Here is an 11,990-nt window from a genome sequence, read left to right on the forward strand (position 1 = left end):
GGAAGGACGTCCAGGCCCAGGCAACCAGGCCCTTGCCCACACGGGGCACAGGGAGGGAAAGCTGAGTCCTTTCTGCTCCATCTGGTGTTGGCCGGCTAGCCGAACCATCCTCAAAATACATCTGCTTTGGTTCCTGCTGCTCAACCCAAGGCCCAGCCAGCCGGGCCCCTGCCTGCCATTCCTGCGTCCCTTAGAGCTCTTGCCACGGAAGAATATCCTGCTGCAACACCCAGCTCTGTCCTGCCTCCTCCTCCAAACCTGCCATCAGCGCCCCCCCACCGCCCCGGCTACTTCCTGCCCCCAGCCGAGGGAGTCTCTCAGGCCAGCGGAGCCCACCAAGTGCAGGGTGAAGTGGAGAAGCCTTGCCCACCAGGAAAAAGGGGTGGTTTTCTCTTCTTCCTCCTGGCAGCCTCCTTGCCTTCAAGGTCACGGGATGACTGCTGCACACAGGGGACAAAGTACCAAAACAACCCCCCTGGAAGCCACAAAGCAGCAGGGCCCGACAACCCCTCACTCTTCCAGCAAGGACCCTCCTGAGGTCTGCTGCTGCTAGTCTGGGGGGCCCTAAGACCCTCGGTCTCTTTGTCTGCCCCTCCTCCCTCTATCCCGCCTCTGGCCCCACTCACTCTGCTCCAGCCATGCAGGCCTCCTTACTGCTGTTCCTCCAACATTGCCAGGCCCGGTCCTGTCCCAGGACCTTTGCACGTGCCAGTCCCTTTGCGTAGAATGCTCCTCCTCTAGATGTCCACCTGTCTGGCTCCTTCTCATCATTCAGGTCTCATCTCCATCCCCAAGTCCCTTCTCTGAGAACATCCGCAACATGGACGTTTTCTGGCAAGGGGCAGTGAAGCTTCTTTTTGTTCCCAGCTAGTTCCCAGCACTGCCCAGTCCAGGCACTTCATAAACATGTGCTCAATAAATAACTGACAGATATGGAAGGGAGGCAGGGCCAAGCACGAGGTAGAGGGGGCCTCTGGGAGCGTGCCTGGCAAGGGCTTCACCCTTCCTCAGACACACAAGTCGGTGGGACCCTGAGGCAAAATAGGGGGTTGGGAGCCCTAGAGGGGGAGGGGCGATAGCTGAGCACGTGCCAGTTGAGTGTGAGGAACTGGTTTGACAGCATCACATTAATGAAGGTATAAAGTCCAGATTGAGGGAGGAGAAAAGCTTCCTCTATGCCGCTCTGAGCAGGGCAGGGTCAGAGGGCCTATTCAGGGGCAGCAAAGTAAAAAAGCCCACTCTGAATGGCGTGAGGTAGGGGTGGGGGTAGGACAGCCAGATAAGGGAAGAACACCCCCTGCCTCCCCCTGAATTATCCCAGCAGGGGATCCAGAAACCAGCTGGGCTGACCATTTCCTTTTTTTTGAAGCTGTGGCTCCCGAGGCTTCTGTCTGGCCACCCCCTCCTGGTTTCCTTCCGCCCTGCCCGCTCCAACCCCCTGGGTGGGGAGGTGTCCCCAGCTCCAGGCTTTTCTTCAAGGTGTGCCCTGCACCCCACGCCCACCTGGGCATCTGGCAGCATCGCAGTTTCCAGATGCCAAGAACACTGCGGCCTTGCCCTGCATCCTGCCTGCCTTTCAGTGGCTCTTCAGCCGCCACACCCTCCTGCCCCACCTCCAACCTATGCGGGACCCATTTCTCTCGCATCCTCTCCTCCCCGGGGTCCAGCTTCCACAGTGCTCACCCCGCTTCTCCCAGGCGCCCTGCAGCTTCTCTTCTCCCCTCCACAGCTTCGCTTACTGGTCTCTCTGCCTAGTAACGCTTAATCATCCTTAGTAAAGTGCCCATGAGTGGCTCCCTCCTCCAAGAAGCCTTCCTTGACCTCTCCTGAGGCTGAATCAGATCACTCCTGACGGCCCCAGCCCTCCAGGCACGGGGCTCTGAAGGTGCTAACTAACTGCTGGGCATTGTGCTGAGGTAATGACTGCTGTTAGTCCCTTTTTACAGGGGAAGAAACAAGTGTGGAGGGCGTGATATCACTAGCCTAAGGACACTGAACTCCCAAACGTCAGGACAGGACCATATGGCCAGCGGAAACCGGCCAGTCTGCAGGGCCCAGATAAAAGAGAGGCACAAACCTGCAGAGTCTGGGCACGTGGCCCGGCGCCTGCTTTCCTGTGGGCATCCCGGGGGTGCTGGGAGGCCTGCTGCCTCCTGCCAACCAGTCACCCCAGGGGCTCCTGTGCTGGGTGATCACTCCACACGGGGCGCTGGGCCAAACACCTCACCCGCCCGACTCAGTCAAGCTGCAGAAGGCCCTGGGTCTGGCGCTCAGTTACGCAGGCCTCCCGCTGCTCAGAGCAGAAGAGGGAGGCTCAAGGAGCTGCGACCTCCTCCTCCTCCACTCCCCCAGGTGTGGGGTTTCTGCGGAGGGCAGCCAAGCCCTTTCCCAGCCCAGGCTTCCTCCGAGCTCAACATTCCTGGGGGCCGGTTTACTACCAACCCATTTTACAGATGAAAAACTGACGCTCAGGAAACTTCCCCCTGGGTCCACAAAGCCAGGTCAAGGACAAAGGCTGCAAGCTTTCTCCACCGCCTCTTCCCTCCCCACTCAAGACACCTCCACTGGCCGTAGGTAAACCAGAAGGGTGGGCAGGAAAGGTCCCAACTGCTCCTGCTGCTGCCTGGTGGGGCCTGTGGGGTCCCTGGGGTGCAGAGAGAGGCTCTGGGCAGCCCCCCTTCCACAGCTGTGTTTATGCCTGGCAGCTGCTCCTAGATGGGGGCTGACTTGAGTGTAGGGCCACTGGGGTCTTCAAAAATAGTCCCACACTTCCCGAATTTCTATCTTGGGACGGCCCCATGCAACAGAGCCAGGTTGCCCCAGCCCGGCCGGCTCGGCCCCTGTGCTCCACCGTGTGGGACCCCCACCTGGGCACAGAGTCCAGCTCCAGGTGGCATCTCACAGGTTTTTTTGCAAGTCAGACTCACTCACAGCACCAGCATCCCCAACCAGTTTCTCCCCCACGCTTTCCACCAAAGCAATGAAAGGCCCAGCGCACTCCAGCTGCCACACCCGACATCTCCCGCGTGCCTCGCTCCTGGGCAGGCAGCGAATGCACACAACGTTCTGCCGAAAGGAACCCCCGATTCCCCATTGCTCACCATCCCTTCCGTAGGGTCCAAACCAGCAGCCCCCCGCCGGTCTCCTGCCCAATGGAGCTACAGGATCTTCTGAAGACACAGCGGACCAGGTCACTCAGTTTGTTCTCAGCCTGCCTGGTCCCCGTGGACTTGAGAATGTAATCCACACCCTTCTCGCCATCTTCGAGGCCTGGGCCAGCCTCTCCCCACCTCTGACCCTCGCCCACAGTGCTTCAGCCACGCTGGCCTCCTTTTTGCTCTGCAAACACACCAGGCTGGGCCCTGCCTTAGAATCTTGCTGTTTCCTGGGCCTAAAAAGCCCTGGATAGCTCCGCTCAGGCCCAGGTGACACCTTCTCCGAGAAGCCCTCCCAGACTCTTACCCATCTGCCTAATGTGAGGTCTTCCCCGTGCCCAGCACCGGATGGAACGATCTGTTTATGCGGTTCCTAGCAGTCTACTCGGCCAGGCTGCGACTGCATCCCCGGCCCTGGCACGTAGGCCGCACCCGGTGGGCGCCCCGGATGCATTCGCTGAGGACCCGCCGACACCCCCGCCGCGCTCCTCGCGCTCACGCGCCCGGATTGCCCCGCGTCACCGTGCCAGGCTCGCCCCCACTCCCTCCTGCCCGGCCCGCAGCCGCGTCCTCCGGCGCTCGCGGCGCCCCGGCCCTCCGGGGAGCGCGGTCTCTCGGGGGAGGCGGCCTGGGCCAAGGTGGGAAGCCCCGAGAGGCCGTCCCTGGCGCGGCGACGGGGTCGGACAGGGGCCGCCATGGCCGTAGGGGCGGGGCGGGAGCTCGCCGCGCGGGTGGCGTTCCGGGCGGCGCGAGGGGCGCTCACTTACCTGGGGGCGCAGGCAGCCTGCTGCACCGGGCGCGGGCGGCAGCTGCGGACACCGCGGGGACGCGCACAGCCCGCACGAGTCAGCCGGACTCTGCTCCCTGCAAAGGCTGGGCGCGTGGCCCGGGCTCAGGGTGTGGGGGCGGGACTGGGGGCAAAGCCGGGGGACGTGGGGCGGAGCCTGCGTGGGCGGGGAAGTGGGCGGGGCTGCGGGCCTAGGGATGCGAGGCCGGAGCTGCGGGGGCGGGGCCTGAGGGCCGTGGGGCCAGCCGAGCTGGAGGGCGCGGGGCGGAGCCTGCGGGGCCTGGGGGCGCGGCGCGGGACGGGGCCTGCAGGGACGGGGCGTCCCCTCCGGGTTTTAGGCCGCTTCCCCGGCCCGCGCAGACTCACCGCCTCCTCCCCCACTACCCCGCTACTTCGGAGGCGCGCTCGGCCGGGATCCAGCCGCCAGCTTCGCCCGTGCCTGATCTGTGGCCTTTGAACCCGTCACTGTCCGCTGCGTATTCAGTCGGGCCCCGCTTCTCTGCTGGCCGCGCGGCCCCGGGCCCCGCCTCCCGGCTCGGCTCTGACCCGCGCCTTTGCCTACGCACTGAGGGCGCCCTGAGCCGCCGGAGCGCGCGTCTGGGCCTTCCCGGGGAGGCCCGCACTCCACCTCGGGCCTCAGAGGCCACCCCCAGGTGCCCCGAGTCTGGGAACTCGGTCCGGCTGGCCCGCCAAGCCCGCCCAGTACGTGGTGGTGGGGCAAGGCGCGCGCCAGCCAGGCGCAGAGCTGGGCGCCGTAGGGCCGCCCTGGAAGTTGGGAGGCATGGAGGGTAGCGGGCTCGGGCTCGGTGGGGTGCAAGGGTCCTGCGGCAGACCTGGTGGGATAGGGTTGGAGATAACCCAGTGAGGGTGGTGGCGCGGCCCCGGGACCTCCTGCCAGGTGGAACGGAAAGTGACCTGGAAGTAACCCGTGACCAGCAGCGGGTAGGATCAGGGAGGGGCCAGCCGGTAAACCGAGGGTGATTTCTGATCATCCAGGGCCTCACGGTCCAGGTGCCGTTTGAAGGGAGGGGAGGATTCTGGAGCTGCCGTCCAGCCACGTGTCATCCAGGCCGCTGGCTTCACCTTTGGACAATGAGCCTATCCCAGAAGCGGACCCAGGCCCAGGTGGGGGAAGTCTGGGGCCCTAAGTAGGTTGCCTCACACCGTAGGGATTTGATTTCCACAGCGGGAAGGGGTAGGGCTTCGAGAACCCGTCCCTCCCCGTCCAGGCTCCGGCTCTCTGCCCTTGCTGTTTGCTCGCCACTCTCCCTTTCCAAATGTGTGCATCCCTCTCACTCAGGCCTCAGCCCCCTCTCATGATGCCCTCCATCCATTGACCCTTTTATTCGCCCTACCGCCCCCCAAGGCCTCCTGGACACACAGGGAAAAAGAAGCTGATGCAGCCACTTTTCTCAGTTGTCACTAGTAGCTCCTTTTTACTATGCCTGGCACCCTGGGGTGCTCAGAACACGCCACTTATAGTAATAGAGACATAGGTGACGTGGCAGCATGTCATGCGGCGGTCCAGGTCCCAGGGGAGAAGCAGAAGCTCTCTGGGAGGGGGCGGCCCTCAAAAGAGGATTCGGCTGAGCCGAGGCCTGGGCCAGATTTCAGGTGGGAGATCCTGTGCGGGCAAAGGTGGGGAGGCTGGGGGAAGTAGTGAGCCTGGCAGAAGGGACACGGGCTGGATTTTCTGCAGTTGGACTGCTTCTTGCTACCCCACCATGTCTTCCTTCCCCTGGCCTCCTGCCACCCATCCGTATTCAGCTGGGGAACTGTGGAGGCAGAGCCCGGAGTCTTCAGGGCAGGCTTCCTGGAGGAGGTGACATCTGAACCCTGAGAGATGAGTGAGTCCAGGGGATTAAGCTGAGCCAGGTGGTGGCAGGGGTGAGCAAAGAGAGGACAGCAGGACTGGGAGGCTGACCAGCCCCCATCCAGGTGGAAGATGTTCTACTGCTGATTTTGAAGGAGGAGGAAGGGACCATGAGCCAAGGAACGTGGGCGGCCTCTAGAAGCTGGAAACGGTAAGGAAACCCACTCTCTCTAGAGCTGCAGAAGGAACGCAGACCTGCACACACCCCGATTTTAGCACAGGGACCCACGACAAGCTCTGAGCTCCAGAGCTATCAGATACCGAATGTGTGTTAAGTTTGCCATGATTCGTTACTGTGGCCCTGGGAGACTCATACAGACCCCCCGGCCTGCTAGGGTCCTGCCTGCGCTGCCATCCCCTCCCGTCTTGACCCCATCAAGCCCTCCCCACCAAAGTCATCTCGATCCTGTCCCCAAGTTGCTGCATCCGAACGTCCTGAGTCAGGGCTTGGGGAGGGGACAGGACAGGGAGGAGGGGCAGTGGAGAACCCTATGTTGTGCCCTCTGCCTGGAACGCCCTTCCTGTGTGTCCACAGGGCCACTTCTCTTGCCCTCTGGGGGCTTTAGAGAAAGCCCACCCTGCCCCAGCCATCCGACCATCCCCGCCCCAGCTCCGTATCCTCAGTCCTACCTGCTTTCGGCCCTGTATTTATCCTGATCACTGACTACCCCCGCCCCGGAGAGTGTCTCCCCGACCCCAAGGGCAGGGGGTCTGCTTTGATACCCCTGTGACCCTAACACAACAGGGCCTGGTACACAATGGGTGCCTGTGTGTGTGTCTGTCTGAGTGTCTATAGGTGTGTGTGTGTGTGTGGCTGTGTGGCTGTCTGTCTGTGGGGGTGTCTATGTATGTGTCTGAGTCTCCACGTCCTCTGCCGAGCAGGCGCTGAGTCTAAACTCTTCTCCCCAAGCAGCCCCACCTCTCCACCCTGCTGCTTCCCTCCTGCCAGCGCCTTCCGGCTGCCAGAGCAGCAGGCTAACTGGTTTGAGTGGGTGATGCCAGCCAACCAGCCAGCCTGCATTTCCTGGCCGCTGGGTGGGGGAAAAGCGTGACCAGGTTGGTGCCAGATGCTGTGCTGAGAGCATTGCAGACATAAGCTTGTCCAGTGGTGTCTGTGACGCAAATGCATTTGACAGTCCCATTTACTGGGTGAGCACACAAGCCCACAGTGGGGCAGGAAGCCACCCCAGGCCACACAGCCAGGGGAAGGAGGCCCCTTGCAACCCAGCCCCTCCTGAAGGCTTGTTCTCTGTCAGCCTCAGCTTTCTCTCCCTCTGCTGTGTTGGGGCTGTGGGGTACCAGGCTCGGGGCACAGAGGACCCCCACTCCTTACCTGCTCTCACCCGAGCAGACTCAGATCCCTGGCTTGCAACATCCACACTCATCCATCTGTGCAACAAATTAATAAATACCCCGGGCCAGGAGGTACTGTGACCACCAGTCCAGTGTGCCTGGGACTCCAGGCCTCCTGTTGCGCAGTCCTGAGCACACTGTGACAGTTTGCCATCCTGTGGGAGGTGAGGTGACTCACTGGGACACCGCTGGGACAGCAGCCTCCATGCCAATGACCCAAGACACCATCCCCAACCCTAGATTAGATTAGAAAAAATCTAGGGAGTTTTATCTTTAAGGGTTTTTAAAATAGGAGCTAATGTCTGATGCTCGTTGCAGTGTTTTGAAACAGTTCATACATAACATTCAAAAGCTGTTGTGAGGGTTTCAGGGTGGAGGGAAGATTCCCAGGCTGCAGCTTTACCCCCGGAGGCTCCATAAGTGGCTTCTTACACCTTACACATTCTTGTGCACCTTTTGTATGAGGTCCCTCATAGCAGTGGACTCATACACCATTTCTCCTTTTGTGCCCGGCTTACTTCACTTGGCACGTTTTTAAGGTTCATCCGCATTGTACCATGTATCAGAGCTTTGTTCTTTTCTATGGCTGAGTAATATTCCATGGAATGGACGGACCACATTTTATTTATCCTGTCATTTGTTGAGGGACACTTGGTTGCTTCCACTCTCTGGCTCGTGTGAATTGTGAACACGGATGCACAGATATTTCTTTGACACCCCGCTTCTAATTCTGTAGGGTACAGACCCAAAAGAGGAATCGCTGCCTGATATGGTAGTTCTCTATTGAGGAAGCCAGAATTTGTTTTTTAACTTAATATTCCAAGGAGCTCTGCTGTATTAACACATAAAAGAACCCCCCCTTTTTTTTTTTGAAAGGGAGAGTGTTTCATTTATTTATTTATTTTGGTAAAACCTTTAAGGATAGAATTCACACCTGCTGTCCAATTCCCCAATTTACAGTGTTCAAGCCAAGATGTTTTAATACAGTCACAGAGTTGGACAGCTTATCAACACCTTGTTCTTTTAAGGAAACCAGTCCCTTATCAATAGACAAGAAGGTTGCTTCTAATCTAAGCAACAATGTAATGAATAATCTGGTGCAGAGATAATGTCAAGACAGTGTGAATAGATCTCCATAAATTCCTAGAAGTAGAATTCTGGTCAGAGGGCATAAATGGGTATAATTTTGATAGCTATTGCCAAGTTCCCTACCCTTCACAGTAGCAGTGCTATCAAACTTTGCTCATCTGAGATGTTACAAATGATGCACCTCTACTTTGCATTTTTATGAAGCTGAACAACTCCCTAGTCTTTAAAGCGTGGATCTCATTTGTTTTCCCAGAAAAAAAAATTTCTTTTAGTTGTCAGACTTTTAAAAAAATGATCTATAGAGGCTCTTTTAAAAAATATTTTGATGAAATACACCTAGAAGTTCTTTTTAACACTAAGAAAATTACTTCTTATTCTCTGATACAAGCTGCAATACCACCCCCCACATACTTGTTGTATTTTTATCTTGTTTCTATCTTTTTTTCCCACGTGTCTATTTGGATCTTTAGAAAGTTGGACTTACCTATTTCTTGTGTGGCTTTTATGTTTTTTTTTTCTTAGAAAGGCTTTACCTACTTCTCAAATTATTATTTTTAAAAGGCCTCTCATGTTTGTTTCCTAGTACTTTTATGATTTCATTTTTCTCATCTACCAGAAATTTATGAGGTTAGGTGTGAGGTAGGGAATCCACCTTTAACTCTACTAGTTAGGTGAACAGCCTACACTGCATTACCCAACTTTTAGTGGTGCAGTTTGGGGAGCTCCCTAAGGCTGTCAGGTCCCCAAGAAGGGTCGTCTTCAGGTACAAAAGGAAGCTGCATTGTCAGTGCGATGATTTAGGAAGTCAGTCCCCACCTGAACCCTCCAGGTTTGTCTGCCACTGCACCCAGGGAGTGTGGCTTTTTTCTTTCTTCTTTCTGTTTGGATCAGTCATTCTCTGGTTGTGAGATGTTGCAAACATCCTTCCCACCCCGTACCCCCCACCCCCACCCCTGCCAAAACAATGTTAACACAATGCAAGTTGATTGCAAAATTATACCACATGTCTTGCAACTTGGAGGGACCGAAAACACAGCCAAGCTATGGACCAAGGAAGACTGCGTGGTCAGGTGGAGGAATAAGTAAACATTGAGAAAGTGGCGGTTGGTAAAGGCAAGACAGGCTGCTCCAGGGAGAGTGACCTGACCTTCGGGTAAGCCAGAGCAAAACCCAGGTGTGTCTCCCTGGGGCTGCCGTACCAAAGCCCCGCCAGCTGCGTGGCTTCACCACCGGAGATGTATTCTCACATTCTGAAAGTGTGAAGTCCAAAGTCAGGGTGTCCGCAGGGCCATGCTGCCTCCGAAGGCTCCAGGGAGGGATCTTCCGTGCCTCTTTCCAGCCTCTGTGGCTGCCGGCAATCCGCGCTGCTTCCCTGCTTGTAGACCCGCACCCCTGACTGCCCCCGTCTTCGTACAGCCGCCCCCTCTGCGTGTCTGTGCCTCTCTGTCCAAGGGTCTCTTGTAAGGTCACTGATCACTGAATTTAAGGCCCTTGCTACTCCAGTAGGACCCCACCTTGATCTGAGCCTGGCTGCAAAGGCCCTACTTCCAAATAGGGTCACAGGCCCAGGTCCTGGGGGGAGGACTTCACCGATTCAATATTCTCCAAGCATTTTGTGTTTTGTTTCCTTTGTGTGTGTGTATCTGTTTTCCCCAAAAATGACTCTTTCCAGAATCCCATTAAAATATTACATGTGAATTATTAAACACAAATGGGAGCGGGCATGCCCCCCCTCCAAAAAACCCTCGATGAATTCTTCTCTTTTGTTCGTTGCGAGAATTGGCCTGTAATTTCGGTCATCGCTCACGTGGTGTTAGCTGTGAAGTAGGATGAACTCCTTGTCATAATCCGTGCTCTGTTTTTCAAAGAAACAGTTCCTCGCAATGAAGGCTTTGGTTCCTGCTCCGGGCTTTTGGTGCCCATGCTAATTGGAGGGGCTTTTCTCTGGGACCAGTGAGCTGCAGCTAACCAGGAGGCCCCTCGGTAATTCCGGGCCAGTGTGTGGGTGAGAACAGGATGTTCAAGGCATGGGTAGGGGATTCGGGTGACCTTCCCAAGGGGCGAATGCCCCTCAGCTGAAGGGGCAGGGGGCAGGGGTGCGGCCGGGGCAGACAGGGGGTTCACTGAAACAGAAGCACAGAGTGACCTGAGGGGGCAGCCTGAGGGAGACTGTCCGTCTGTCTGTCCGTTCAGGCCTGGGGGCCTGCGGCTCAGACTTCACGGAGCCACATTCGGGTTTTTGGGGGACAGTGCCACGCTCTGATTTGCAATCAAAAGGCTCACCAGGGATGCAGTGTGGGAGGTGCACGGAGAAAACAGTGAAAGGGGTCTCTGTCCCAGATGACGGGGACTGGGGGTACAGGGGGGGAAACAGGGAGGTAGGAGGGAGGTCCCCGGTGGGCCTGGGCTGTGCACCTAGCGTGATGTCCCTCTCTGGTTAGGTGGCCGGAGGTGCATGGCACATTTGGAGGGAAGGGGCTGGGTCGGACCGGAGAAGTCCAGATGTCTGTGGAAGGCATGCACCGGCAGGCAGCTCGGTGTGTCTGTCTGAGCTGGAGGGGCAGTGCCCCCGCTGTCAGCTCAGGGGACAGGCGTGGGATGGTAGGAGGGCCCATGGGTGAGAGCCCCCGTGCCTGAGGACAGAGGAGGGGTCATGGGAGGAGCCTGGGCCGCTGCCCTGGCCCCCCATTGCAGTCGGAGCAGGGGAGGCCCCTGAGCTGCTTTGCTGGATGGGTGGGACTGAAGGGCAGCAGTTGGAAGGTGGACTCGGACCTAGAACTTGGCCTCTAGAGACCATCCTGGGGCAGGGACAGCGTGGGGGCCATCAGGGAGGGGGAGCGAGGAGGAGAGAACGCTGGAGATGAGCCATTTCTCCAACACAGGGCATGTCCTCCCGTGTCGCTTCTTAAAAATGACAGTAGTCACAAACTGTCACAGGGCACATGTGTGCCGAACGGCTTTAGATGAACTCATCGGATCTCTCAACAGCCCTGTGAGCATATGCTGCGCATCCTGTCACGGGTGAGGACGCCGAGGCACAGGGCACTGGCCAAGGTCGCACAGCCTGTGAGCGGCCGAGCTGGCACTGGAACCACGGTGCCTGCTTCCACTCTCCGGACAGTGGATGGGTGGCTGCAGGAGCCCCGCGTCTGTGCGAGTCTAGTGACCCTGAAGGGAGCCGCCTGGTGTCTGTTCCAGCGGGGATATGGGAGGCGGAGTCTCCCAGACGTGTGCAGGAGCTCTGGGGGTGTGAGCCGGTGATGGGACTCGCTCAGGCCCCCATCCCTGGGACCTCCCCACCTGCCCGGACTTGCGCTCCCACAGCCGCTGCGGAATGGGGGCGGGGGACAGTCGTCTGGAGGTGGGTGGTGGGCGGCGGGGGTCAACTGGACAGGCAGAGCTGGGGGGAGAGGGGTGGGGGTGCGGGGCGGGTTGGGGGACGGGGCTGGGGGGCGGGCGGGGGGTGGGGAGCGGGCGCGGGGTGCAGACACTGGCGGAAAGAGGCAGGCAGTCACGCTCAGGACCTTTGGGGGCCCTGCCTTCCTCTCCACTGGGGGAGGCGGCGGCGGCCTTTGTGGAAGCCTGGGGTTTCTTCTTTTCCCAGCCCAGGAATCCCCTGGATTGGCTCTGAGGGTCGGGGCTTCCCTGGAGGACAGGACCCTGGGGTCAGCACCTAAGCATGTTTGCATATTACTCAAAGCCTTTCCTTTTGTCTTTTACATGAAAAAAATCA

General features: G+C 58.3%; 1 protein-coding gene across 6 annotated transcripts in view; it reads right to left on the bottom strand.

Moving 5' to 3' along the window:
- CERS4 (ceramide synthase 4) overlaps window positions 1-4,068 on the bottom strand; it is a 30,581-nt gene extending 26,513 nt beyond the window's left edge. The window contains exon 1 of one of the 6 annotated variants that reach the window (XM_073220575.1): window positions 3,923-4,068. Coding sequence is in view for 2 of the 6 variants with exons in the window: in XM_037018037.2 (XP_036873932.2) it covers window positions 3,463-3,466 (4 nt within the window). In the remaining 4 variants the exon portion in view is untranslated. Of the gene's footprint in view, window positions 1-3,462; window positions 3,864-3,922 lie in introns of those variants that run through there. The other 5 variants (XM_017645255.3, XM_073220576.1, XM_037018037.2 and 2 more) reach the window with 5 other exon arrangements.
- Between the last annotated feature and the right edge of the window lie 7,922 nt (window positions 4,069-11,990).

The sequence above is a fragment of the Manis javanica genome, chromosome 13 (assembly GCF_040802235.1).
Source record: "Manis javanica isolate MJ-LG chromosome 13, MJ_LKY, whole genome shotgun sequence".
NCBI lineage: Eukaryota > Metazoa > Chordata > Mammalia > Pholidota > Manidae > Manis > Manis javanica.